At 41.9% G+C, this 27,502-nt stretch overlaps 2 protein-coding genes across 3 annotated transcripts; one reads left to right on the top strand and one right to left on the bottom strand.

The window, feature by feature from the left end:
• Positions 1-642: 642 nt before the first annotated feature.
• On the bottom strand, positions 643-3,806 carry LOC147894510 (pentatricopeptide repeat-containing protein At4g13650-like). 2 transcript variants are annotated; one of them, XR_015542117.1, is made up of 3 exons: positions 3,650-3,806; positions 964-3,566; positions 643-832 (listed from the first exon to the last, which is right to left on the bottom strand). XR_015542117.1 is itself a non-coding variant. In XM_087384938.1 (2 exons), the coding sequence occupies exon 2, from the start codon at positions 3,504-3,506 to the stop codon at positions 1,047-1,049; it is 2,460 nt and encodes an 819-aa protein (XP_087241064.1). In that variant the 5' UTR covers positions 3,507-3,566; positions 3,650-3,806; the 3' UTR covers positions 643-1,046. The 2 variants fall into 2 exon arrangements, 1 of the variants encoding a protein (XP_087241064.1); XM_087384938.1 differs by having other exon boundaries at positions 643-3,566.
• Positions 3,807-16,694: 12,888 nt separating this feature from the next.
• On the top strand, positions 16,695-27,062 carry LOC147894511 (uncharacterized). The gene is made up of 5 exons (XM_087385268.1): positions 16,695-16,943; positions 17,069-17,196; positions 17,278-17,459; positions 17,556-17,822; positions 26,697-27,062. The coding sequence occupies exons 1-4, from the start codon at positions 16,695-16,697 to the stop codon at positions 17,675-17,677; spliced, it is 681 nt and encodes a 226-aa protein (XP_087241394.1). The 3' UTR covers positions 17,678-17,822; positions 26,697-27,062.
• The last annotated feature ends 440 nt before the right edge of the window (positions 27,063-27,502 follow it).

Raw genomic sequence — 27,502 nt, forward strand, 5'->3', positions numbered from 1 at the left:
CGGACTCATGAATGCACTTGCAACTTTCTCAAATCTCATGAATAACATATTCCAGGCATTCCTTGATGATTTCATGTCAAGTACCTCAATGACACATCGGTGTATTCCAATACTCTCAAGGACAACATGAAGCATCTCTAGAAGGTACTCGAGATATTCCATGAGAATAAGCTATATCTGAAAGAGTCAAAGTGCACCTTCACAACATGGATGGTATATTTTCTTGGGTTCAAGGTGAGTGAGGGGAAGTTATGGATGGATGAGGCATGGTCAAGGTGATAGTGGACTGGCCAACTCCATGATCAGTCCATGAAATGAAGAGCAACACAGGACCTTTATCGACATGCACTTAGAAAAAACAGCCCCACTCACGAACCTTTCCTGCAGCACACAGCCCTGGCAATGGACACCTGTGACAAGGATTTTAATAAGCTAGGTTGGAATCAGTCCTCTCTACGAGACTTTGACTGTCACTTCAGGTGCATACAGATGCTCCAACTGTGGCAATTGGCGGTGTCTTGGTGCAGTCCGGTCATCCAGTGCCATATGACAGCTGGAAGCTCCTTAATGGATTGGGGGACCCGATACCCTGACCCACGAGAAAGAGATGACAGTTTTGGTGCATTGTGTGCGCACCTGGAAGCACCAACTCATGGGTGGCCACTTTGAAATTTTTACAGACCTCTTACTTCATGACTCAGCCTAGGATTTCCTGGTCTTTGCAATGTGTTCCCTCATTTAACATCAGTCTAGTAGAGGGCCCAACACGACTTGATGGAATGCTCTGATCCATTACACCTCATCCTGCTGCATCCTGCGGAGATGCCATGATCTGCATTCATGAGAGTAAAATAGCGGCGGCGGCCACACGTCAAGCAAACAAGCATGGCTAAATGCAGTAAGAATTGCCAAAACTTTGCTTTTACAGAACAATCTGCAAGCGTATGTTCTTCACAAACTTACCATTGAGTACAGGACATCCCATGTCTTTTGTCTGCAATTTCTTGCATGTAAAGGTGATTCCCTTGAATGCAAATGATGCAGAGTTAGATCACTGTACTCATCAACTTTGCTGCAGCATCTTCCCTGCCAACTGCAGCATAAATACTTGATAGAATAACATATGGAGCAGGATTCTCCGGCTCCAATTCCAACATGTACGTAAGAGCGCTCTCTCCTCGCAGAACGTCGGTCTGACATTTGCAGCCACCCAGCAGTGCCATGAATGAAACTACTGTGGGCTGAAACGGCATGATGTTGATCAATTCCTCCGCCATATCCAACTTCCCTGTCCTACCAATTAGGTCAACCATACAATCATAATGATCCACGCATGGTGAGAGGCCATAATGTAGGTTCATAGAAGCAAAATAATGACCGCCCTCATTAAGCAGACCAGCATGACTACATCCAGTAAGAATACTGACAAATGTGGCCTTGTCAGGCAGCACTCCTCCTCCTAGCATATCATCAAAAAGTTGCAGAGCTTTCTTACCATGCCCATGCTGGGCATAAACTGTAAGCATGGCATTCCAGGAGAAAAGGTTCCGCTCAGGCATTTTTTCAAAGGTTCGCCATGCATCCATTAGGATGCCACACTTGCCATACATGTTGAGAAGTGCGTTCCCAACTTCAACATCGGCCTCAAATCCATGGTCCAAGATGAATCCATGCATCCATCTACCCTCAACCAGGGCTGCATAGCTGGCATATGCAGCAAGCACACTGACAAAAGTGAACTTATTTGGCATTATGCCTCCATGCTGCATTTGACTTAACAGCTGCAAGGCCTCACTGTCCTGACCATTCTCAGAAAAGATTGCAATCATTGCATTCCATGAAATTGAATCCCTCTCAGGCATGTCATCAAAAATCTTCTGAGCAATCTGTAAGCTGCCACAGTTCCCATACATGCTAATAAGAGCAGTCCCAACAACTACCTCTGACTCAATGCCACTTTCAACAATATGGCTGTGTATCTGCATCCCTTCAAACATTGCAGCCTCACTGGCACATGCAGCAAGTACACTGACAAGTGTAACTTTATCTGGCATCACTCCTTCTCCCTTCATCTGGTTGAAAAGCTCAAGGGCCTCCTTGCCTTGTCCATGTTGTGTAAACAGTGCAATCATTGCAGTCCATACTACCAAATCCCGCTTTGGCATTTTGTTGAATAGTTTTCGTGCATCCACCAGACTGCCCTGTTTGCCATACATATTGACTAGTGCATTCATTACCGCATTTTCTAGTTCAAATCCACTAGCAGTAATGCATGTATGCATCCTCTCACCTTCATATATGGTGCCACATGCATCCAGAATGCTGACAAAGGTGACTTTGTCTGGCACAATTCCTTCCTTCTGCATTCGCTGAAAGAGGTCCAACGCCTGCTTGCTGCACCCATGTTGGCTGTAAACTGCCATCATGGCATTCCATGAGACAAGATTCCGTTCAGGCATTTTGTCAAAAATCGTCCATGCATCCTCCACACTGCCACACTTGCCATACATGTTGACCAGGGCAGTGCCCACAAAAACGTCCCACTCAAATCCATTGTCACAGACATTGCTATGCAAAAGCTTGCCTTCAGTTAGGGCTGACTGGCTGGCAAACGCAGAAAGAGTGCTTACAAAAGTTATCTTATCTGGAATTATTCCATTCTGCTGCATTTCATAAAAAAGTCGTAGAGCTTCCTTGCCCAAACCATCCTCAGCATACAAACCAATCATAGCAGTCCACGACACCACGTTTCGCTCCGGCAGTTTGTAGAACACCCTCTCTGCGTCTATCAGGCTGCCACACTTACCATACATGTGGACAAGAGCAGTTCCTACAATGACATCCACCTCAAATCCACTGTCCACAATGCGGGCATGCATCCGTTTACCTTCAACGAGGGAGTTTTGGCTGGCACATGCAGAGAGAATCATGACCGATGTGACCTTATCAGGCAGTATCCCCTCGTGCTGCATTCGTTCCAAGAGTTGAAGGGCCTCGTCACCGCGCCCTTGCTGGGCACATGCCGTGATTATGAAATTCCACGTAAACACATTCCGCCGACGCATGTTACTAAACAAGACCATCGCATCGTCCAACAGTCCACATCTGCCATACACCTGAATGAGAAGGCTCCTTATAAATATGTCTTGCTCAAGTCCTCTGTAAATAATATGCTGATGGAGACGCTGACCATCCAGCAAAGCATTTGTATTCCCGTATAGCCGCAAGAGGGAAGCAAAATCGACGGAAGGTTCATGTGAATACTTAGAATATGTGTCTTCCATAGCAGATGCCGGTCTCTTCTGTGGCACCCTGTGCAATAGCGTTTGTTTCTGCTTCTCCTCCCAAGGCCCTCCATCAAGTAACTTCCTCGTTTCGCACTTTTGGCATTCGTTTAGCAGTGGAATTGCCGCCAAAGACAAAGAATGCGAAGGTAGATACGCGGTCACCTTGCCTGTATGCTCAGGTTTGAATGAATTTACCCGGCATGTGCTCCTCAGCAGCATGGCATTCCTAGTTTACTGCGAGTATTCCTAGTTTGACGCCATACTGGTAGAGGCGAGCTCCTTCAAGCATCCCGAGGTTTCTGGGAATGAAATTTGCACTTTGAGATGCCAATGGTGTTAGCTCTATCGATGCCACTGTCTACAGCATAAATTTGGCTCGAATCAGAAGCGATAGCGGACTGAAACTTTCCCCTGTCATGGACTATCTTAGTAGGATTGCCAGCAGCAGCAGATGAACAAGTCCCAATCCAAATCTTTTGGGGTGCGAATACGACTTCGTGATGAAATTTCTGGTTGTATGAATGAAATGCCATTCGATGGGGATTCAAGGCCACAAGTTGATCGAATGAAATTACTCGTTGATCGAATGAAATGCCATTCGATTGGATTCAATCCAGCAAGTTCAACAGGACACAATCAACCAAAACAAGTACTTTCCACTTTTCCATTTGATTGGATTCACGCTGCAAGAAAGACGTAGATTGAGGACCTTTACACACTCCAGCCCCCGCCCCAAGCCTTTGTTACAGGTGCCACATTGAAATAAATTATTGAATCCACCAAACAAGTGAAATAAATGAATGGCTTTTTGGCCAGCCCACTAGGCCTCAGGGGCTTAGCACATGGGAAGAAATAGGATGGGAATGGGAAAAGGTGGTCCCAAGTGGTCCCATGCATATTTCTATCCTATTCCCATCCCACCATGTGCTAACAAAAAAAGAACTAGGGATGGGTTTAGGAGGAAGAGGACACATGGCATCATTTCATGTGTTTAAGAGGTGGGGACCTTGTGGGGACAAGGACACATGTCATCCTTCCATGTTTTTAAATCCTTAAAAAAGGGGAACCCATTTTGGCTGCTAGGGTCTAGAGGCCATGGTCCAAGATGGGAGAAAAAGTGGCTACTCCCATTCTAAATCCATCTTATCCTGGGAGAAAAAGTGGCTACTCCCATTCTAAATCCATCCTAGACCACTTGGTGTAGGATGGGAGTAATGATGACAAAAATATTCCCATCCTAAACCCATGCTAGCCCCATCCATGTGTTAAGGCCCTTAGTGGAGGCGAGGGCGCTACAAAGACAAAATGGCCCTTTTCGATTTTCAAAAAATTTAGATTAATTTTACGATCCACTTGCTATTTTTTCATCTAGAAATCCTCCACATTTTCAGCCCCCCTTTCTCTCTCTCTCTCTCTCTCTCTCTCTCTCTCTCTCTCTCTCTCTCTCTCTCTCTTCCTTTCTCTCTTTTTCTTCCTCCTCTCGAGCAGGCCTATTGAATGATACATATCATTCATCTTGTTTCATTCATAAGGCCTTCCCAAAATGTAAAACAAAGGAGGTAGTGAATGGAGAGAGCTTAGGAATGATTTAAAAAACGAGGGAGCCCTACGTCTCGAATGCTCACTGCCAAGCTTGTCTCTCAAAGCCATTACTGCACTTAACTCCCACTTGACGCCAATCAAAGCATCACCCCTCTCTCTCTCTCTCTCTCTCTCTCTCTCTCTCTCTCTCTCTCTCTCTCTCTCTCTTCCTTTCTCTCTCTTTCTTCCTCCTCTCGAGCAGGCCTATTGAATGATACATATCATTCATCTTGTTTCATTCATAAGGCCTTCCCAAAATGTAAAACAAAGGAGGTAGTGAATGGAGAGAGCTTAGGAATGATTTAAAAAACGAGGGAGCCCTACGTCTCGAATGCTCACTGCCAAGCTTGTCTCTCAAAGCCATTAGTGCACTTAACTCCCACTTGACGCCAATCAAAGCATCACACCTATTTCAAAAGCAAATTAATCCTAAAAATTTTGAATTTCTGCTTTACAAAATGAAAACAATTGCCAAGGCTACCCAAAGGGTAGGCCAAAAAGGAGGGTGGACAAAGTTGGGCAACCAAGGTCCTCTACCCAAGAGCATGGTTGGGGGTTTTACATAGTTGAAGGCATTTATTGCATCAAGGTTGGTGGGGCTTGAATGTATAATACCTTGCCATATAGTTTGTGTAAGGGCTTGGGTTGTGTGTAATGATCCCCACCCACCACTGCAATTAGTGTTTGAATGGCCTTATACCTATATTCATGTGTATGAACTTCGCGAGGAGATCAAACTCATGCTCGGGTTCGAGGAACTCTTCTCTAAACATTTTTTTGAAATTAGCATAACTCCCTCCATCAATCTAGCGATTTCCCCTTAAACATCCCCTATGCCATCTGGATAGGCCTCTGGGTCAATACATGCCAAACGCACCCAACAATAAGGCTTCTGCCACACGAAGTGTCAAGCTCAAGCCCCACCAGCTGCACTAACGATAAATTTTTGTTCGTTAAGAAAGTGCCTGCCCATATGCTTAGGTAGGGGGTCTTGCCTGTCCATATTTGTCCAAGTGGCAGCTTGCCCTGAAGAAGACGCTTGGTGGGCATGAAAATTGCCAGTTTGAGGCCAGTTTCATACTCGTTCGAACGGTTGATTGGGAGAGTTTACACACAAGTCCCAATGGGGATTTGATTTTCGTTTTTACACAAGGTAAGTGGCTAACATTTTCTTTGTGACTGCGCTATGGATTAGCTATCACCACCGGATGAGAATTCATCGTCCGGATGAGGTAAGGTTTCTCTCTAGCGAATTATCTATAGACATGGATTTCACACGTCCAGTTGGACACATTCGTCTGGATGGGTATGAAAGGCGCCTAAGAAGAAGAAGAAAAAGAAGAATTCTTTTAATGTGAGGCCAGAACGCAGGGCCCTCAAGGGGTTATCATACGTCGATCCTGGGGATTGAACTCAAGACACCAACAACAAGAGTCACTCCCATAACCAATAAGGCTCCTCACCAAGGGTAATTGTAAACTCGAAAATTGGAAAGTACTTGTTTTGGTATTTGGAACTTTATGGCTTTGGCGGGCACCAGCCTTCAACTTTCAATGGTAATGGGAATTAGAGTACTCCATGTCACTGCCTTGCTCGAATGAATTGGGAAAACATGCATTGACACTTCACAGATTGTGTGCACTCACATTTGTGCATGCCACACATCCACATTGTCGCGCCATGACATCCATGCCATAGCCTGTATCAAGTTCATCATTGCGGTTGTGCCATGTATCACATAGCGAATCACCACACTCTAATCTGTCCTTGACGACACATTGGTCAACATCTTGCAATCGCCATCTTTAAAATTCCATATATAGAGTACTTAGGCAATCACTCACTACAATCATCTGCAGATCAGATACTGCAACCGGGCTACGATCGTAGAAGTGCTTTCTTCACCGCCCCAATGCCCATATTTTTTAAAACTAGAATTGCCTCTCAATGTTGTTCCTTGCACCATCAAACTTAGGACTCGATGAGTAAGTTGAAGACTAGCTACTTATACACCTCCAATCGGCACACCATCAACTAATCATCAAAACACAAATTTGGCTTCAATAGCATGCAATGAAAAATGCAAAAGCATATTCCAACAAGCAATAAAACAAAGTTTGAGGTGCATATTGTCACAAGGACATCCACCATGTTAGCAAGAAATTCAAATAATCAAACCAACAACTTGTAAGCATCAGATGATTACGCCATCAATAAATTGAAGCAAGCAAAATGGTAAAAGCAAAAGCAAAACAATTTAAATGGCGAAGTGACATAAACAAATGTAAGCAACCAAAATGGTGAAAGCAGAAGCAAATAAATTAAAAAAGGCAAAGTGACATAAATAATTGGTACAATCAACATGTTAGCACAAAGATCATCAATTCAGATAACATGAGTGTCAAACAAAGCATTAAAAATGTCAACAACAACTTGCAAGAATCCAAAAATAAGAAAGACATCAAACATTAAAATTGCAAAGCTATGCATTGACCAAATACAAAACCATGATCAAACATGAACAAGAAGAGCATAGAGGTGTTCACAAGTAGCAAAGACAAAGAGTCAACATGGCAAAGACAATAAACAATCAAAGCACAAGTACTAGCATCAATCAAACACTACGCAGAGCCAAAGGAGAATTTCAGCAAGAAAAGAACAAGGAATAACAAAAAACATCCACACCAGTACCAACCGAAGGTGTGCTATAGAGTACAACTAAAGAAGACATGTCAACACACATGCATCAAAAGCCAGTGACACCTATAAGGAAGTATATGTTTCAAGATAGCTACTTTAACATGAGAATACAATTAAGAGAAGATATCAATGTTAACAAAAAGGAAAGACACAATCAGAGTAAAGTGACAACATTCTACTAATGGTGGCAAGAAATCCTCGAAGGATCATTTGAAAACTAATGGCAAGAAACCCACAAAGGATCATTTGAAAACTATGTTAGACTAGTCAAGGGCACTTAATATTTGCGAAGACCCTCCAGAGTATCTTTTGGAAGGCTCTGGAGGCTGCGTTGCTAGGAGGTGGGAGAGTGGGACACCCCGTACTCAGTGCTTTCTAGGTGAGTAGATTGGCAACCTATGGACTAGATTGTTGTGGATTGGCGATGATTGTTGTGGACAGAAAGAGACTGTGTGCATATGCAAGATGTGGCATCCTGCCCTCGACCCACATCTGCTTTGATTCATGGTGGCTATTTAGAGTAGGTGTTGCAAAAAAAAGATGGAATTGGTTTTTGGGCAACCTGTCCTATGTGACTGGTCTCGTTTACTTTTTGGCAACCTTGCCTTATGTGGGTGGTCCCATTGATTTACTGATCTAGCCCTATGTGGGTGGTCAAATTTTTGCCTTATGTAGGTGACAGCTATGTGGGTGGTCAAACCATGAACTTGGTGCTTGGCCCATTGGGGGGGTGTTCGATTATGTGCTAAACACCTTTGTGAGACAATCAAATTTGGAGGGGGGAGGGTAATACGCCTTGTGCGCTTGCGACACGTGGATTATGGGGGGCTTACTCCTATATACAAATATGGAAGGTTAGTCCCATATACAAATATGTAATTGAGAGGCCCTTGGATATTAAGACTTGTGAAGATGCTCCTGGCATCTTTTGCTAGGCTCTAGAGGTTGCGTAGCTAGGAGGTGCGAGAGTTGGACCCCCATAATCAATGCAACAAACATTGTGTGTTTCAAATTATGAGTATCGAGGTAGCTATGATGTGCACGTTAGAATGGAGCCAACGTGTAGCTACCCTAAAAAGCATACATAGCTCACAAAAAAACCATACAGAGCTTGCAAGCATTTGTATGATGTGTTCCTACGTGTTTTTGGGTTGCATAAGACTCAAAGATATGCTTAGACCAACCAACACTTTTGAGGTGCACAAGTTGCTCTATGGAAGTACCAAATTCTTGGCATCATAGTTGTATAATATATTATGAATAAACTTACGGTGTGGTAGAATGGGGGTATCAAAGACAAGTTGTAAAACTTTATATATTTTGGTTGAAAAAGCTCACCCAAATAGACTAGTTGATATTTTGTTATACTTAATCAAGCCGTATCACATTTTCTTAGAGAAACTTGGAAGTCATTAGAAAAATGTGAAAATACTTGAGAGATTTCTTGGCATCAAAATTTTCTTAATATGATCTGTTTGTTGTTAACTTATGGTTGAAAAAGCTCACAAAATTTTGTTGGATTTATATGTTTGGGTTTAAAAGTTGTTGATTAGTATTTTGTTAGTTTGTAATCCACAACTCCAACCAGATTTTCTCAACGCAAAACCTAGATGAATAAGAAAATCCTAGAAGTACTCAAGTAATTTTTTGGCATTATAGTGTTTGCTTGGAAAAACTCACACAAATTTGGAGCCTTTAAAAAAAGCTCAACAAAAGGTTTTCCCCATAGCTGGATAATCATTCTCAAATCACTCCTTATTAGTCTTTAGGATGTTAGCAAGGTTACCTCTTATCCAAGTCCACCAACTTAGAACTCATGCTCTGCTAAAACCCAATCTAGATAACGTGTAAGGACGTTATTCTCAAATCACTCCTTATTCATCTTTAGGATGTTAGCAAGGTTATCTCTTATCCACGTCCACCAACTTAGAACTCATGCTCTACTAAAACCCAATCTAGTTTAGTTGTCATCCAAATAATTTGGCTTCTTTGATAAGGATGAATATGCCTTCATCATTCGACTTTTGGTGAGAAAGCCAAATACCTCGTTGTACTTTAACTTGGATGAGAAGGCAAAAAATGACCATCATTCAGCTATGGTAAGAAGACTGAATGTAATCTATCACCTACCCCATTTTCCTCCTCATATGTGGGCTCACATGTGAGGCAATGATCTCTAACATAGACAACTACTTACATCAACTAGAAATGAATATATAACTTTTAAGAGGATGGTTGATTGCAAATCATGCCTTATGGTAAACTATCATGATAGAGGCTACCTTGTCTTGAGAAATCACATGGCATAAGTAATGAAATTAGTAATAAGTTGTAAAATATTACCATCTATCAACAATGGTAGTAGTAAACACATTGCTTAAAATTGAGCTTCACAATTGAATGGCAACGTTAAAGTTACAGTTGGATGCAAATAGTAAACACATTTTAAAAGATATGTTTGACAATTTAATGGAAGCTCTAAATTAAATAATTCAAATATGTCAAATTTCATGTAATCATTAAAAATCTCTTCAAATTTGAAGGCTGGATGCCAAGTATTGCTTGACTAATTTATGATAAAAGAACATCTATAGCTTAAAGATAGAAATCAATGCATAAGTTTTTTTTTAAAAAATTTGCAAGCATTATCTCACCTCCTACACCAATAATTGAAACACGAATTGTGCTATGAAATAAGCCCACATCATTCACATCATCCTCAAATGCAAAGCTAGCTTGAACACGAGAACATTTCATAGCCACTGTAAAATTTACACCGTGTCCTGTGAACCCTCAAAATATCTATATTTTGCATATGTGACACATCATATTTGCAAAGCCAAAATAAATGCCATTTTGATAAGCTCGCCTCTATAGTTCAATCATAGAGCTAGGAGACTAACCAAATATTCCCTTCTTGTATCATTTATTAAGACTCCATACCAAACCATGAACTTCATGAAACTAAAGCATGTATCCATGCTTTGTGGTTTTGTATGTTGTATTGCCTAGGTTTCATCATCAACCATGATCTCTTTGCAATACTGCACCCCAATAAGATTCCCATTTTGTCTAGTCTTCTCTTTGCTCTCACCATATGGGTTTATTACAGACATACACACACACTGAAGGCAGAGGCTATCCCTTTCATTTATGATGTGGGGGTCTTATGCACTTTTTCCACACCTCAAAATCCTCTCATTGTTATTAACCTTAGTGGTTGTATTTGATGTCAATCTATATTCATCAAATATAGTATCCACCCATCCACCAACATTTTGCCTTGGTGGTGTAGGCAAATATCTAAGTCTCATGAATCACTCTTGGAGCCTTTTTAAGGTGGTACCTAAGCAAACATTATTTCCTAAAAGATATTCATTGTACTTTGCATTTTTTGAAGTACAATTTTAATGCAAAGGCATCACACAAAGAAATTTTTCTATGCCTCCTCCTTTAGCCTTCGTGCTTGATGTGGTAGCCTTTGACAGATTTACATTTGGAACAAAGCCATGGTCTCTTGCTATAAAAATCCATTGACCCCAATGGTCTATCCTTGTATCGCAACAAGCAAGCCAAGTTTCTAAGGTTGGCTCCTCACCATCCTTTGTGATGGGCTGAATTAGAATACAATGTTGAACAAGTATGAGTAACTGTCAAATCTCATGGTGGTGAACTAGATGGGACTAGTTTTATTGACCCCGCCCATGGTGAAGAAATATGCTAGACGTGTCTAATAAGGTAAGATCTCTAAATTTGATTGTACCACTTTGAAAGTGGACGGTGTAGCACTTCTTTGGGGCATTTTTTCTCGCTTTTTGTAGCAGGGCGCATAGCGTCTCCTTATAGGGAAAATGCTAGTTTTCCCCACAAAGCTCTTATGCAGGTCCTATGTTCACTTAAGTGGATGTAGGCCCCCAGTTGTGGCATAATATGCTCTTCTTGATGTGAAGGCATAACACATGCACATGCATGTGCTTTTATCCAGCAAAAAATGCAAGATCTTTCTTGCACCAATCATAATTTTCCATGAAGCCATAAAATTGTGCCCTTAGAAACCTTGACATTATCATCTTCCAAAATTGCAATCAAGCCTTTGTGTCTTCAAATTTGAAATCACAAATTCCAATTTTCAAGACCTCTTGAATGAAAAGATCATTAACGAAAGGGCTCCTCCTTCTCGGGGTCATATGAATACCAATGACACTAATCAACACCTACCTCTTAGATTTTAAATCTTGATGTGTAGTGGGACACTAGTGCCCTACAAGATCTATTTGACATGGGGTTTGCATTTTTCAGAGAAGAACCAAACTTTGGAAGAGATCTCTTTAGGACCATCATTCAACCTTGTGCGCCAATGACACTAGAACATCTAGACACGTCAATAAGAACCAATGCTAGTAGAAGATGAGTGCATTCATGAGCATGGAAGAAAAGGATAACTTGCCCAGTCCTCTTCTTCAACCAAGAATCTTTGAGTAAGGAGACATTGCAAACAAAAGCAGGCTAGTGGTTGGGTTTTGTATATCAATTGGATTTCTCGTAAGATAGAGGAGATGGTCTGACAAAATACAATAGGTAAGTGCGTAGAATTCACATATATGTACACACACACACACACAATATACATATATATGTATATGTATACACATTTTAATATAAATATATGTAGATGGGGCTCTATTTGCACTAAGCACTAGATTGAAGGCATGAGAAGCTTACTTAGATGTGGGTGATGTTGCATAGCAAGGATGACACTATGCAAAATGATTTAGTAAATGTATAGGTGGGACATATAAATGTCATTGTTTGTTGCATATTTGTCCTTTACATTTATGGGATTTGTCCTTTACATTTATAAACATATGGGTTTTTTTTTAGTTTGATTAAAAATGCCCTTTTATATATGTAAACTTGTAAATGTATCTTAAATATTGAATTTAGAACCCCCTTCATTTGAACTCATGTGGTAGCTTACATATATTTTAGGTGAAACCCCTCTAGATAGGCGATTGCATCAATTAGTAGACTTGGATGAGGTCTGAATTGGAGCTACTTCGTGTTTACAAGTAGTTCACTAATGCCAAAAATCCTAGCATGACCAGCACATAGAATAGAATTATCTGAGGGAAGGAATGCACATGTTATATGATGATACCGAGCCAAGACCATTAAATACAAATGTGAAAATTGGCTAGATTGGGCGGGCCATACAGATTGAGCAAAGTGCATTAGAAAGGGGACAATAGAGCTCAAAGACTTATAAGGCCATGTAATCCCTATCACTATCAATGGAAGCAAGGTAAAACCCTATAAAATCTAGGTAAAGGTGGAAGAAGATACTTGGATACACCAATCTAAAGTCAAGGTAATTAAAGTTCACTTAGGGGAGGTAGCCAAGTGGCCAAAGGACAAGCGTAGTTACATGTAGTAGAGCCACATAAGGAAATAGCCATCAAATCAAAGTTAGCAAATACTCATGTCTTAATGGAAGTAAAGTTGCATTAATGGCTAATGCTTTCACCAAGAACACTTGGTGTACCATAGAATATTATTGCATGCATGAGTATGCATGAAAATCTATGATTACCACCTCCACGACCTCTTCCATACTACCACATCCTGCCTTCTACCTCCCCAAACTATTTGCTTCCTACTTCCTCACTTGCTATCAACTCTCTACCCCTATAACAATGTCTACACCGTCACACTCTTCTTCTCCTACCTCAAGCACTTGTTTGATACACACTCTCCTTCACCATCTTCAATGATGTAGTTTGCTTGTGAACGCATGAGCAAACTACAACTCCATCATCCCATTAGCCCTAGCAATACATCGCAATAGTTTTTGGAAGTGAAACAAATTGGACGCTTTTGTCACTCTCCCATGAAATAAGACATGGATTTTGGAAGTTGCAAATGAACTTATAGCATATTATTCACCTCAAGACCATACCTTGCTAGACAATGGGAGAGGATGCAGATCGATCATGCTTTCATCAAAATAGTTTTTGGGTTCAAGCCTAGTCAGGGATATACCATCAGTATGAATGTAGATTACTTCAAATTTTTGTTGGAGTATATTGGTTTAAAAAAGAGCATAGGAATAGTGCCAAGGACATACGTATCTTGCACCATTGTTGCTTGGGAGGACAAACAATCAATAGAGTGGTTTTTTGGATCTCAATTGTAGGCTATTGCTCTAATAAAGATAAAGCAAGTTCCAAGCTTCAAAGTCATCTTTATATGATCCAACATCCGTTTACAACAAGACAAGTCCCATGGCCAACAACTATTGACACCAAGGAAGGAGCCCACATTAAGTGCAGAAGCATTGCACCTAGGGGAATCTCGGAGCATCAGGAAAAATGGTGAGCTAGGAAGATGGAGAAAGCCAACGCCAAACTCTCTTCCAAGACAAAGACTAATCATTTGACCAAGGAAGAAGAGGAACAAGGTACATACACCAGCCTAGATGCACCCTAAGTCCAAATGTACACAATGGTGATGCTTCATAGATGAATAGACACAAGCCAGTCCAAGAGGGCAAACATAAAGCCATAGAAGACAATTAAAAGGTTGCCAAGCATATTGAGGAAGGAGAGACGCCCAAGTAGCAATATCCAAAGCCGTAATAGTAGAGGGCGAGCACCAAGGAGCTTGTCAATCCAGTTCATTAGGATGTGGAGTCAAGTAAGGGTAAGGAGAAAGTAGATAAAGAATTTGCTTTCTTAGTGGCACCCTCACTAGTGGACCATTGCCCCTTTTCAAGGAGGAAGAAACTATTAGGACATGGCCCAACAAACTTTAGATGTGCCCTTAGCTTGTTACATAATAAAGTTTTATGAAAGCATGGATGAAGTCTCTTGAAGATGCAGTTCTCTCTACTGTTCACTGTAGATATGCAGACTTTTTGCTTCACACAATTGAATGAGTAAGACCAAATGTATGTAGAATTGCACAAGGAATGTCAAATGTTGCTTGATCAATATGAGCAACAAGGTTGCTAAGGTGAGCAACATAACTTATATAGATTTGGGAAGAGTCTACAAACCGTAAGGTGATCTACACCAAACATAGAATGAGCCAAACAAGTTCACAACAAACAAAAATTGTGAAACTTCGACAAAGTGTAGCTACCTTGGATTCAAAAGTCAAGTGTAGGGAAGTATTAAAAGAGGAGAATAGGAAATTGCCACACGATAAACTCACCAAGTGGAAACATATATAGTTCATCCTCTTTAGCATGAAGGCTTGGGCGAGGATCAAGTCCAAAAGTTCAGCCAAGGTTCCTAGGCTATCGGATGACCAACCCCTTCTAGCCTAGTTGGCACCAACACCCAATCCCAAGGCCAAGAGTGAAACAAGCACATGTACTAGGTCCACATTGGTCACAAACAACAAAAGGACGCTAATGTGTAAGAAGAGCTCAACTACACCCTCACACAATTAGCTCATATATAAGGGTGGTTCCCAAGGAACAGAGTCTGTAAGCATTATTTTTGCCTAGGTTGAGACCCATATTTGTTTTGAATAGCCAAGTTTTGTGGAAGTTGACACATAGATGACACCATTAAGCAATCTGGATCTAGGGATAAGAGATGCTCTACTTAGGGATGTTGCTCTAGTAGTGCCATATTTGGGAGCTGAGCTAAAGGACAAGATCCTTGATATCTACATTTTTTAGACCAAGTATATCATGTTAAAAGAGCAATATGAAATAATGCAACAAGTTGTAGTGGCCTTTGCCAATCTAATTATTGCAAGCCCTTTGGGCATAGTACTTTAGGAAAGGCTCATCAAGAATTTCATGAGGTAATATGGGCTCAAGCACAAAGGCAATGGATAGAGTGCGCACTTGAACAACAACATATTGTGTCAAGAACATAGGAGATACCAAAGCCTAATGTCGAGACCCCACCAGGTTACTACACCAATATGCTAAGATATTTGGAGCACTTGTTGCGGAACACTACCATTGAGTCTATTGCTTCCTATAAAGTGCAATGTCAAGTGTGTAATTGCCCTCCACTTTTACTAGACCCATCGAGATTGATGAAAGAATGCCAATTGAAGATGCTTAGAGAGACCCACACAACTTGTCTCCAACCAATCAATGGAATGTGGAAGGAGAAAGTTCAAGCTTCGGGGTAGTGGACACCATTGAGCTCCATCCTTGTCCATCCCCTAGGGTGATCCAAGGTATCCCCCATCTTTAGACAATGTTGCTAGAGGATGAACTTGCCTCATAATAGCATGTCGTTCCCATGGACATTCCTCCTTTGCCCATGTGTTGGAAAAGGCCAAAGCAAAAATCTACTTGGCCACGTTCATTTGAAGAATGGCTGCTAGGAGTATCGTTGATAGTAAATAGCTGTGCGGTCAAAGAATCTCAATCTACAAAAGCTATAGAAACTTCAAAATCAAAAGTAAGATTGGTTGGGATGACATAACGTTTTGATCTAGATTTCTCTATCTAATATTCCCCACCAGGACATGGAACCAAGTACATTTCGAGGCGAAATGTGAACAAGGCATGTGACCAAGCACACCAAGGACACACAGAGATTGGGTAGTTAAGTGCGAGTGGCATGATAGCATTTGAGATACCAAGGAATGAGTGTGATAAGCAGGACAATGGAACAACTAAAGGATAGAAGTCAGTTAAGCAAGCAAATAAGAGATAGCAATGAAGCAAGATCGATGAGTTAAGAGTCAAGACCAAGAGGATTTAGTGGCTATGTCCCAATGGACAACCTCAGGAAGTAGGCAAGAGGTAGAAGTGTGGTACAAATAAGGTTGCAACCGCTCAAATCATACTAACTAGGAAGCAAAGTGAATAAAAGAGAAGAGATAGAATTGTATTGTGCATTATGTGATTGCATTGTAGTAGCTTTAGGAAGTTAATGTGTGAGGTAGTAGTAGCTTGCATGTGTGAGGCCAAGAATACTCAAGTCTGCCTTTATGAGCAGAAGACTGGGTTCTCGAGATTTGGCTGGGTGATAGAGAGCTCAATCTAAGTCGACGCTGCATCGTGACTTGGCTTTTGTAATTGTTTTTGGCAGTTGCAATATTCAATACAATTGCTTCAACTATTTATAATATCAATTCAGCGTGGTAGTCTGGATGTGTTCCTCGTCGACGTCTGATGACTACGAGTGCGACTCGTGCGATCGCTGCTTCACGTCTTACCAAGCCCTGCACTCTCATCTCCAAAATTCTTCCAGACACAATTACTGCTCCGATTGCCGCCGTGATTTTATTGATGCTAACGCTCTTCGTAACCACCTCGCCTCTAGCATCCACCAACCCAAAGATATCCGTTGCCCTCGTTGCTCCTCCTCTTTCGTATCCGCTTCCGCCCTCACTAAACATGTTCGTCGTTGCTGTTGCATTTGTTCATTGTGTTTGCGTGCATTGCTTGCCTTCATTGTTTTGCTAAATATTGTCGGCTTGTTCTGGTAACGAATCGTTTTGCTAAGGATTGTCCGCTTGTTCAGGTAGAGAATGGTAAATGCGTTAACGTTACCCATAAACAAATAGTGCAGTCTGTCCGACGTTGGGAGGAGATTTCTGGCAAGGGGAATCTCTTGACAGTTCCTCGCATAGGCTGGCGTGATAGTGGCAGGTATGTGCTTGAATCTGTGTACTGTGCTGGGTCCTAAGCTAATCTGTCAGCCTCAAGCTCGCGACTGTCGCTGTCTTGCAGGGAAGACGTACCGTTGCGAACAAATATCGTTGCAACGGAAGCAACTTTCGATGGTGAAGACTATGTATGTCCCCTGTGTTCAAGGTGTTTTCAGTTCTTGCAGAGCCTTAATCAGCATCTGAACTCCAGTGTTCACGAAAGCTCGGAATTCCGATGCCACAAATGCCTGAAGACGTTCAGAGGTGAGCGTGATACCCAAGCCGACGTTAGTTTCTTTCAAAATCCTCAAAATAAAGGCATAACTAATGGGCGTTTTATGGTGATGTGTGGTGAGACAGACTTCTCCGCGTTGATTGCACATCTAGAATCGGAGGTTTGCGGGGGGATGAGTGTCAAGAAGATTAGAAGAGTTGCAATGCTGGTGCACAAGTTCGGAACGCTGGCCATTAGGGACAGATAAGCTATCTTAGATTTGGGCCGTGAACGTTACTCTCAGAAAACAAGGCTGCGACCAGCTACACTTCCATCAATATCAATCACCCAAGGCTTGTTCAAACACAAAAAATAGCTATTTCAGTACTTTTGCATGTTCAGCTGTCGCCAAGGTCGTCTTTTCCTTTACTGTGATCGCTTGAGTAGTTTGACTTGTTTTCTGATTTCTGAACATTCTAACGTCTGTCTCATAAGACATTTTGGTGTGGATGCAGAGTCTTTGGATTTTATTTATCTTGGATGTCCACGCGTTTAACAAGTCAAAAGATATATGCAAAGTTGTAGAATGTAGGAACACTAACAATTGCAAATGTTTCAAGGAGGTCAGAGTTGGGGTAGACCTCCAAGGTGAGGGGGAAGGATGATAAGCTCAACTTCGAGGTGAGAATGTACCGTTTTTGTTAAGAGGGTTAGAGGTGAATGTTTCAAGGATGTTAGAGTTGGAGTAGATCTCCAAGGTCATAGAAACAAAACTTGAGACAGTTAAAGTTGAAGCCCAGGTCTAGGGTGAGGATGAGAAGTCTATAAGTCTACATCTAGGTGAAGGGTGTGGTGTTAAGAGTAAAAGCTAGGAAAAGTGCAATTGTGGAGGACAAGGGTGAGTGCTGTAATGTGGCAAAACTTGAGAAGGTAAGACTTGATGACCTTTAGGGTGAGGTGGAAGGATGGGAAGCTGAAGACCAAGACCAAGTCCACAGTGAAAGATGGGATGTTTGAATGTGGGTGAGATGTCTAGGTGAGAAACGTGAGGGTTTGTCATATTTGGTTTCATTAATGCTTAGCAAGCGGTGGGGATGTTGTGGGAAACACTTAGCAATGGGTAGATCGTATGATACACGATCAAGACCTTCTCTAAACCTTAGCAGCATTCTTCAAAACATAATATCCCTTTGTTGTTTCAGATCTCCCAAATTCTGCTTGCATAACATCGTCTGTTGCTTTGTCCCAAGTAGTCTCCCCTGTATTTGCCAACAAAAAATGTTCTGCAAAAAACTCAACTGTGATCTCCTTCTCTGTTCCTGTGACTGAGTTCGCCTTCTGCGTCGTCTGCAACACACTCAATTGTGTTGGGCCATCCAATGCAATCCACGAAAAGTGTAGGAAAGGTAGAAAGACAATGTGAGAAACACCAGATTGCATCCTAGATACCCATGGAGGATCCCACGAAAAGGAAAAGAGTGTAAGAAAGGCGGATAGATGATGTGAGATGAACTCCAGATTGGGTCCTGGATACCCATTGAGGGCTCCTCCTTCAAGATGGAGAACTATCTGCTCTTCCCTTTGGAGAAATGGACAGAATGTGGAACAGTCTAAAAGTGAAATGAAATACCAATGAATAGTATATCTATGTTAGATACATGCCCAAAGTGGGTAAAGAACTCCAGCCATTGACCTTTACCACAATGTGAATCCAAGAGCTACAAAGATGGAACTTTGTGGGCACAACAACTGAGGCTATTGCTGTACATGGGCTAATGATGTGTGAGATAACAACAAAAGAATGCTGCAAATGAATGCCAATTCAATGTTCCTGTGGTATGTGTGCTGCTGCTGTGTAAGAATCTTGCCCAAATGTGGCAATGAAAACTGAGATCTGATAATGCTTCAACTAGGTGTCAATGGGAACAGAAGCTTGCTGCAGTATATGTAGGCTATGATGCAGATCTGCAGAAGTGGTGGATGAGGTGGCACAGCATTAGAGGTGTTAGGTGCAAATGGCTGAATGCCCAAAAGAGGAGGGAGAGGAGGCAATGATGGAGATCTGCAGAAGCGGTGGATGAGGTGGCACAGCATTGGAGGTGTTTGGTGCAAATGGCTGAATGCCCAAAAGAGGAGGGAGAGATGGTTTATATAGGTTGACCAGGGCTGGTAGAGGGTTGGCCAGATCAGCCCCAAACTTTCCTGATTGATATATGCTATAGAACTACTTAGGCTGGCCCAAGTCAACTTTTTTAGGTTGGCGACCTTAGACGGTTGATTGGCCAAATTTGGTAGTAACCTTTATTTTTTTGTATGGTCAGTCAGTCACTTTAGACAGCTGATTGGCTGAGGATAAATCTAGTTGTCTCAGCTTTGTCCTATTCTAGCTGGAGGGCCACAAAGTCACTACAATCAGTCAATTTAGACAGCTGATTGGCTGAGGATAAATCTAGTTGTCTCAGCTTTGTCCTATTCTAGCTGGCGGGTCACAAAGTCACTACATGACAAAAGTATGTGTGTACATAAGTACACATACATATGTCTAAAACAAATTTATGTGATTTGAACCCAGGATCAGCTGTTCATGACATGTTGGGCTAGCCAGCTTGGCAGGCTTTTTTTCACACAATTGTATGCTTACTTTTGTATACGTACAAATGTATGCATACTTTTGTGGGGGCCACTTCTGTGCCTCTATGTAGATGAGACAAACTGGAGACGACTACATATATCCACAGGCTGGCTGATTGGCCAAGTTTGGTAGTGGCCTTTGGTTTTTTGTATGGGAATATTTGCTGCCCCCTTTGTGCCCTTTTTTTATGCCTTGCCATGTAATGCTTTTCTGATGTTCCTTTGTCTAACATTATCCTGGGTTTTTTGTTTTAAAAATGATAATATATTCAATTCATAACTAAGCATACAACTGGTGGGATAGTAAGTACTCTTTCCCAAAGCTCATCAATATGAACAAAGAACCATGGTTGTGGACTAAAATGCCACATCATCCCATGGGTAGTGAAATGCGAAAACAAGGACCAATCCTAGGTTCTCAAAAATTTACTAGTGTGAACTATTATTCAGTAAATGTGCCACATTGCTCCCTGACACAGGAATATGTGTGAGATTTCCTCTTTTAACTCTATGGTTACTAGTACATTCAGCGTCGTTGCTTTCTCTTTGTTGGCAGCCTTGATCTCTCTTCCATCTGCTCAGATCTAGCTCTCGGTTCTCTTGCTCAGCAGGCCATCTCTTTGCGTCTCTTAGTTGGCAAGAAATTTATAGGTTTTTTTTGTGACCAAGTCACTCGGGCTATGGACAACCTATTGCTTCATCAAGAGCCACTCCTCCCCTTCCTTCATCATGTATCGGGTTGGCTCCTACTATCTTCACCCATGTGCCTTTATCCAAGATTTACTTGATAGTTTTCTGTTGGCTCCTTGGCTCCAGCTCTTGTTGCTATTGCGATACGAAGACATTGCAATGCCCCCTCCGTCCACTCCCTATCGAGCCGATTTACAACAGATCTTGTTCAGGCACTCCTAGGTTTCTTTTATCGGTAGCCTCTTCTTCTTTTCCCACTCTCTCTTTCTCTTCTATTCTCTTCATGGCGAAAGAAGGTGAAACCTCCAAGTGTGATGCTTTCGATTTCTTTTTTGATGATTAGTCTAGTGCTTTCAACTTCTTTCTCGAGTTTCTCTCTGAGGACAAGCTCACGAGTATTCTCACCCTTCCTACCTTCCCTTAGGATTGCAAGCTGGATGGTATCAACTATGGAATCTAGAAGGTGATGATGCAGTCAGTCCTAGAGTCTTATGACCTTGACGAGGAGAGCTCTTAGAAGGTTCCTCATCTTGATCCTGATGATGAGCTTTCTTCCACGCGATGGTATATGGTAACATCTTTCCTTCCTCTATGATCATGTTATGCCCATGAAAAGGCTTGCCTTGGAGCTTTACTTGCATCAACTTCATCTTAAGACATGCAGGCCCAAGATGCAAGCTCTTCAATAAGAAATCCTCCAAGCTGGCAAAGCTATCTCTTCTAAGGACATGGCAATTATGCTTCTATCTCACCTCTCAGATAAGTAGTTCACTTTTTATTCCTCTTTGTTGATCATTGAAAGGATGAATGCTATTACATGGGAGAAGCTTGTCCCAATGGTGTTGAACCAAGAAGAGTTGTTCCTTCAAAATTCCAACCCAAGATCCAAAGCCTTACCCGGCAAGAAACCAACCAATCATCCACAATCTAAAGGCAAAAGTCCTAGTTCTTCACGTCCCAAGTCTCTTGATAGAGGGGGCTCTTCATTTGGGAAGTTCGATAAGAATTGCAATCATTGTGGCAAGTTAGGATACTTTTGATGATAGTGTCCTCTGTAGCAAACTCAATCTACTTTCTGACTAGGAAAGAGGACTTGCCTTCACAATGGGGTCTTGGATGTCCTTTATGGAACTTTCTGAAGAGTGTAAATCTCAAGTTGTCAATCATCTCAAAGGGAGTGCTAGGAGAATTCAGCAGATAGAGAGGGCTATCCCTGAGGATTGTCCTTCCTCCCTCTTCTCATCCCTGGATGGGTTCCTTCTCAGGCACGAGTGTTCCCTTGTAGGTTATTGCTCTTTGTTCACAAGGGAATAGCTTGGTGTTTGGTGTGCAGACTAGTGGCAGGCTAACTCAATCTACTTTCTGACTAGGAAAGAGGACTTGCCTTCACAATGGGGTCTTGGATGTCCTTTATGGAACTTTCTGAAGAGTGTAAATCTCAAGTTGTCAATCATCTCAAAGGGAGTGCTAGGAGAATTCAGCAGATAGAGAGGGCTATCCCTGAGGATTGTCCTTCCTCCCTCTTCTCATCCCTGGATGGGTTCCTTCTCAGGCACGAGTGTTCCCTTGTAGGTTATTGCTCTTTGTTCACAAGGGAATAGCTTGGTGTTTGGTGTGCAGACTAGTGGCAGGCTACTCAAATCTTCACAAGATGCACTTTTGGATTTTCCTTTTTAGCTGGTCAGGATTATAGGCCTTGTTGAGCATGGTCTTGAGTCAAAGTGGTACATAGACCTTGACCCCCTTCTTATTGCCCTAGGTTCATGGAGGCTTTGGCTTTATGGGGGTACCCCCATAAAATTTTTACAATGGGATCCAGGGGATGGAGATGGATTGATGTAGATAACAATGAAAAGTCTATGATGTGCTTCAGGTACACCATGGCCAATGCCAGAAGATTTCAGCTCTCCAAGTTGGATTGGGGACCTTCTAGAACTCCTCATTGGGAGAATTTTCAGATTTTTGAGGACCTTCGGAAATATTTTTGGAGGAGGCTTTGGAAGTCTCTAAGGAATAGGAAAGTCGGTATGTTTTTTTGGCTTTCAATCAATGGTGGAATTGCAGCAAACCTTTGGAGGTCTAGATCAGGTGTAGATGCTACATGCCCTTTATGTTTGACTGCAGTGGAAACTATTCAGCATTGTTTATCGGAGTGCAGGCATGCTAGGATTATTTGAAAAAGGTTGGCCATGTTATTTTGCTCTTTCAAATGGTGCCCTTGCTTTATGACATGGGGTTCTATTGCCTGGCTTTCTCTCTCAAGACCTCAATTATTTTATGAGAGGCATGACCTCTCTTGGGCTCTTTCTGTACATGGCAGGTTGTATAGGTTTGCCCTTTAAATGTTGTCCCACTGCACCCTTTAGGAGGGCAAGGGATTCAGTGGACACCTCCTGGGAGATTATAGCTAGCCTCACAACTTGGCACATTTGGAAAGCAAGATGCATTGAGGCTTTGGATGGTTCCTAGGTTCACCCTTCTTCTACTTTGGTCTTTCTTACTTAATAGAAGTCTATTTTATGAAGAAAGATTTGTGATTTTCTCTTGCCCACTAGGTCACATACCTCTTTCTCCCCTTTTACATTCTTGCAAGATGCTTTTGTGAAGGTTTTTGGGTAGATCCATTGTTGGCACCCGGATCTAGTGGAAAAAATTTTGTCGGTAGGTTTTATGGAGGTGTCAAGCAATAGTTTGTGGTGTATTCACATTGTTTTTATGTTGGCAAGGCGTGCATAAGTTGCACTTCAAGTCGCTCAACATTGAGGAAAAGTTTGTCTTGGTTCTCTGAAAGAATCACTTGGCAGACCATTTGGTATCAATATCCCCCCCAAAACGCGCCGGGGGGCCTTTTTGCATACTTTTGGAAGGTTTGTAGGTAAATTTTAGTTGTTTTTCTGCTGCGATTTGTTGGCTGGTTCAGTTGGCATTTGATCTCTGGTTGGTCAAAGTATTCTTGCTGCAAAATTTGGGTATTTTTCTATTTTATAATTTGTCCTAAGTCGCTTGGAGTATTGATAGTGTATAGCTTCATCAAAAGCCACTCCCCCCTTTCCTTCATCACATGTGGTTGGCTCCATCTTCACCCATGCTATTTATCCAAGCTTTTCTAGGCAGAGGTTTGTTGGTTCAGTGTTTTATAGATCCACATTTTCGCAAGGTTGTTTTTCGATAGATCCTTTATGCACCAACAGAGAGCACAAACTAAACATGGCTAATAATGCTCATTGGAATGTGCAATTTACATTTGGTTCATTAACAAAGTCCTTTGGGAACTTGTTCAAAGCTTTGAAAAGAAACTGAAGTATCTTGAAAACCCGAAGAGATGGACTACAGATTAAGAGGAGGTCCAAGAATGGGAGGAACGAGACTCGAAGGCCCACTCAGTCTTGGTCCACACCATCAGCTCTCTTGGACTGTGCAGACTTTAACCAATGTGCAGCAGAGGACCTTTATGCATGGCACTCTGTGATGAGGGAAGTTACACTCATTGGGCAACTGTTCAATCTTGAGTTTCCAAGTGGAAGTACAATGCAACCCTTTTTTATGGTTATTTCATGGCTAGCTATTGTCGACGGGAACGGCTTTGACTTCTTTCAAGCTGGCATTGATTATCATGAAGCTCCCACCTTGATTATGGTATGGTCTCCTGAGCATTGAGGTGTTAGGTCACAAGTAAGCGGTTGAATTTTGATGACCTAAGCTCCATGTTGCTCAAGGAGTCCCTTCCCTTGTCCCAAGGCAAGTTGTCAGTTACTAAAAGAAGCAGTCCACCTTGTAGTGATAAGATGTATACTAGCATGGAGAAACCAAAGAAGAGCAGAAGCAGGTGTTACAAGTGCAAGAAACAAGGTCACTTGGCAAGTGATTGCAAGTCCAAGAAGGATGATGACTCGTCAACTGATTGTAAGTCGAGCTGTTGCGCATGTGTTACCATAGAAGCTGCTATCCCTTTGAGGGCAAGTTCACCCTCCCATGAGCTCATATCCAGAGAGGGCATGTGGGAGGATGGGTGATAGGTTGCCTTTGACCCTTATCAGTTGACAGTCTAGGAGGCAGCAATGGCAGTTTTGGAGCTATGGATCGGTTGTGCTCAAGTTCATTGCTTGGATGTGTAGAGACTATGGAAATTGTAATTATGGAGTTCGAAGTTCGAGGTTTTGTTGATAAGAGAAAAGAGGGAAACTTTGGACTGCTTTAAAGCAAACTAAGATGACCTAATGAATACAAATTCTACACTCAATCAAATGATTCGCCCTCTCTCACAAAACTTTAAGACAATTTAGCCAAGATTAAAACACCTTAACTAGATTTTTTTTTGAACACCATGGAAACAAAGAACAATGATACTCCAAATATATGTTCAATACCAAATGGTGGATAGCTTGCCCATTGATGTTAGTAAGTATACTATTGTACCTATGGCAGACCCATATGGAGGATAGAGTAGCTTCACTAACTCAAGTGGGCCTATGCAAGCACCAATTGAGACATAGAGATTTGGCAGTCCTAGAGGGGTTTTCTTGTTACACATTAGTGATTTCTTAATGAGCTAATGAACACCTTTTAGAGAAAGGTTTTCCAAAGTGGGGACCAACCATTGATAGATAAAATTTCCAATTTTGCAACAAAGAATGTGCTTTGTCAACCCCACCTTGCCTGGGCTTCGGGATGGTCCCGATTTTGCGGGAATTTAGGCTATAAGGAGGAAGTTGCGTAAAGTGGGGACCAACCATTGATAGATAAAATTTCCAATTTTGCAACAAAGAATGTGCTTTGTCAACCCCACCTTGCCTGGGCTTCGGGATGGTCCCGATTTTGCGGGAATTTAGGCTATAAGGAGGAAGTTGCGTGAACTTACTTTTTACGTGTTAGTCCATGATTTCATGTAGGTGATAAGAGGGATAGATATGTATAAAACGGGTGTGAGGTGGACCTTTGACCATGTGAATCTCTAGAATGGCTTTAGAGATCACGTACAAAAGGGAGAAGGATTGAGAGGGGAGCTGGTTGTACAGTTTGGTGAGTAGGAAAGTAATAAGCAGGCTGAAATGGCTTTCATGTGCATACATGTGCGCTTCTCCTCCTTCACCCTTTTGTGAGTTCCATTGATCAACAAGCATAAACACATAATTAATATATGATCATTTCATTTGGTGGAGACGTCGGGTATTGATCCCGGGGAGAAGAGCGTGGGATTATGTGATCACAGTTTGACGAAGCTCATTGCTAATGGGAGTCAAACAAAGGTTCTATGTATAAGGAAGAGATGATCAAGACTAGTGACACCGGTGCTTTCTGTGGCTGCAAGGAAGGATGGCAATTGGGGATGAAGATATGCATGATGTTCGTGTGGGGTCTCTGCACGTAAATATCCGTTATTGGTAACTGGTGTTTCTGAGGGGTATCGTCATGCGTTCAAGATCTCTATCCAGGTGTGACATACAGGTCGCAGCCGCTCTTTTGGGAGGCAGTGTGGTTGCTAGGGAGCTTGATTTGTTTGTGATGAATTGGATGGGTTTGAGGAACTAAACGGATGGTGTATCATCAGTAATCATGTCAGAATTGCATTCTTTGGTACTAACCAATATACAAACAATATATTACTCCCTGCACTCTCCTTTTCTGTTGTTTGTATTGCAACAACAATATCCGGCACTCTTACATGTGGCAGGCAGATGGAATAGAGTGGATATTAGCATCTGGCATAGTCTGTTCCTTGTGCTTGTTGATTGTTCAAGACGATCAGTCATCCGTCGAAGTTGACTTATGTGGTCTAGTTTGATAGACTGGCGGAAAAAAGAAACCGTCATTTTTAGGAAGCAAGGCAGATACACAGATTAATATGCATGCTGGAGAAGTGTTGTTGGAAACACCCGCGTGTTGACGGAGAGAAACATGATGACCATGTTGTTACGTTGGGAGAGTTTGATATTGTGAACTTCTGCTTATACATTTGTCTGCTGCAGATGCAGGAAATACTTGGGGGAAAAGCAAAGAAGGATGGAAGTATTGGTATTTGGTGGGAATTAAGTGGCAAAATGGCAAGATGCTTAATTTTTCAGGGAGTTGGTTCAAGGGAGTTGACCAACAACCTTGTGCATACTGAAGCCTCAATCTTATGTTCTATTGGGAGGACTGTTGACTGACCCTGTCAAGTGTTGAAGGTAATGGGAGGGTTGACCTTCGGGTCATTACAAGTAGTCTACTGGTTTGGATGTTGCTGAGCAACTTAGAGCAGCTTGGAAAATCCATTTCATGCAAAGGAGTTCATAAGGCTATGAAAAAATGTTATACTACTGCTTCGAGTGTTGAAGGGTACAATCCGAGTGGCGTACAAGGTTTTCTTTGCCCCAGGGCCTGTAATTAGCTTTCTTTGTGTGTTCTTTATAGGAATTTGAATTCAAAATCCCTGTGTCAATTGTAGTTTGCCAGCTCACATATGTTGGGTAAAAAGAAGGGAGCAACTGATGCCAAGCATGTTAGCATCGATGTGAATGATCAAGCTCCATTAGTGATAGCTTCCATAAATGGCATACCGATCAGAAATATGTATGTTGATTGTGGTACGGCCATCAATGTTATTAGTGAGCAGACCATGAAGTTGGTTGGCTTAAAGTTTTTTTCCCAGTCTCTATAAAATAAAGAGCTTCATAGTTTTGCAACTTGAAAGTAATCAGAGGAACATTTGATGCAACACGGATTACGCTGCACTGCTGGGAGCTCCGGCTCCCCATCTCCTTCACACTACCTCCCTCCTTCCCCTCGGGCTGCC

Source organism: Dipteris shenzhenensis, chromosome 14 (assembly GCF_047967505.1).
Source record: "Dipteris shenzhenensis isolate YYH24624 ecotype China chromosome 14, Dip_SZ_1.0, whole genome shotgun sequence".
Taxonomy (NCBI): Eukaryota; Viridiplantae; Streptophyta; class Polypodiopsida; order Gleicheniales; family Dipteridaceae; genus Dipteris; species Dipteris shenzhenensis.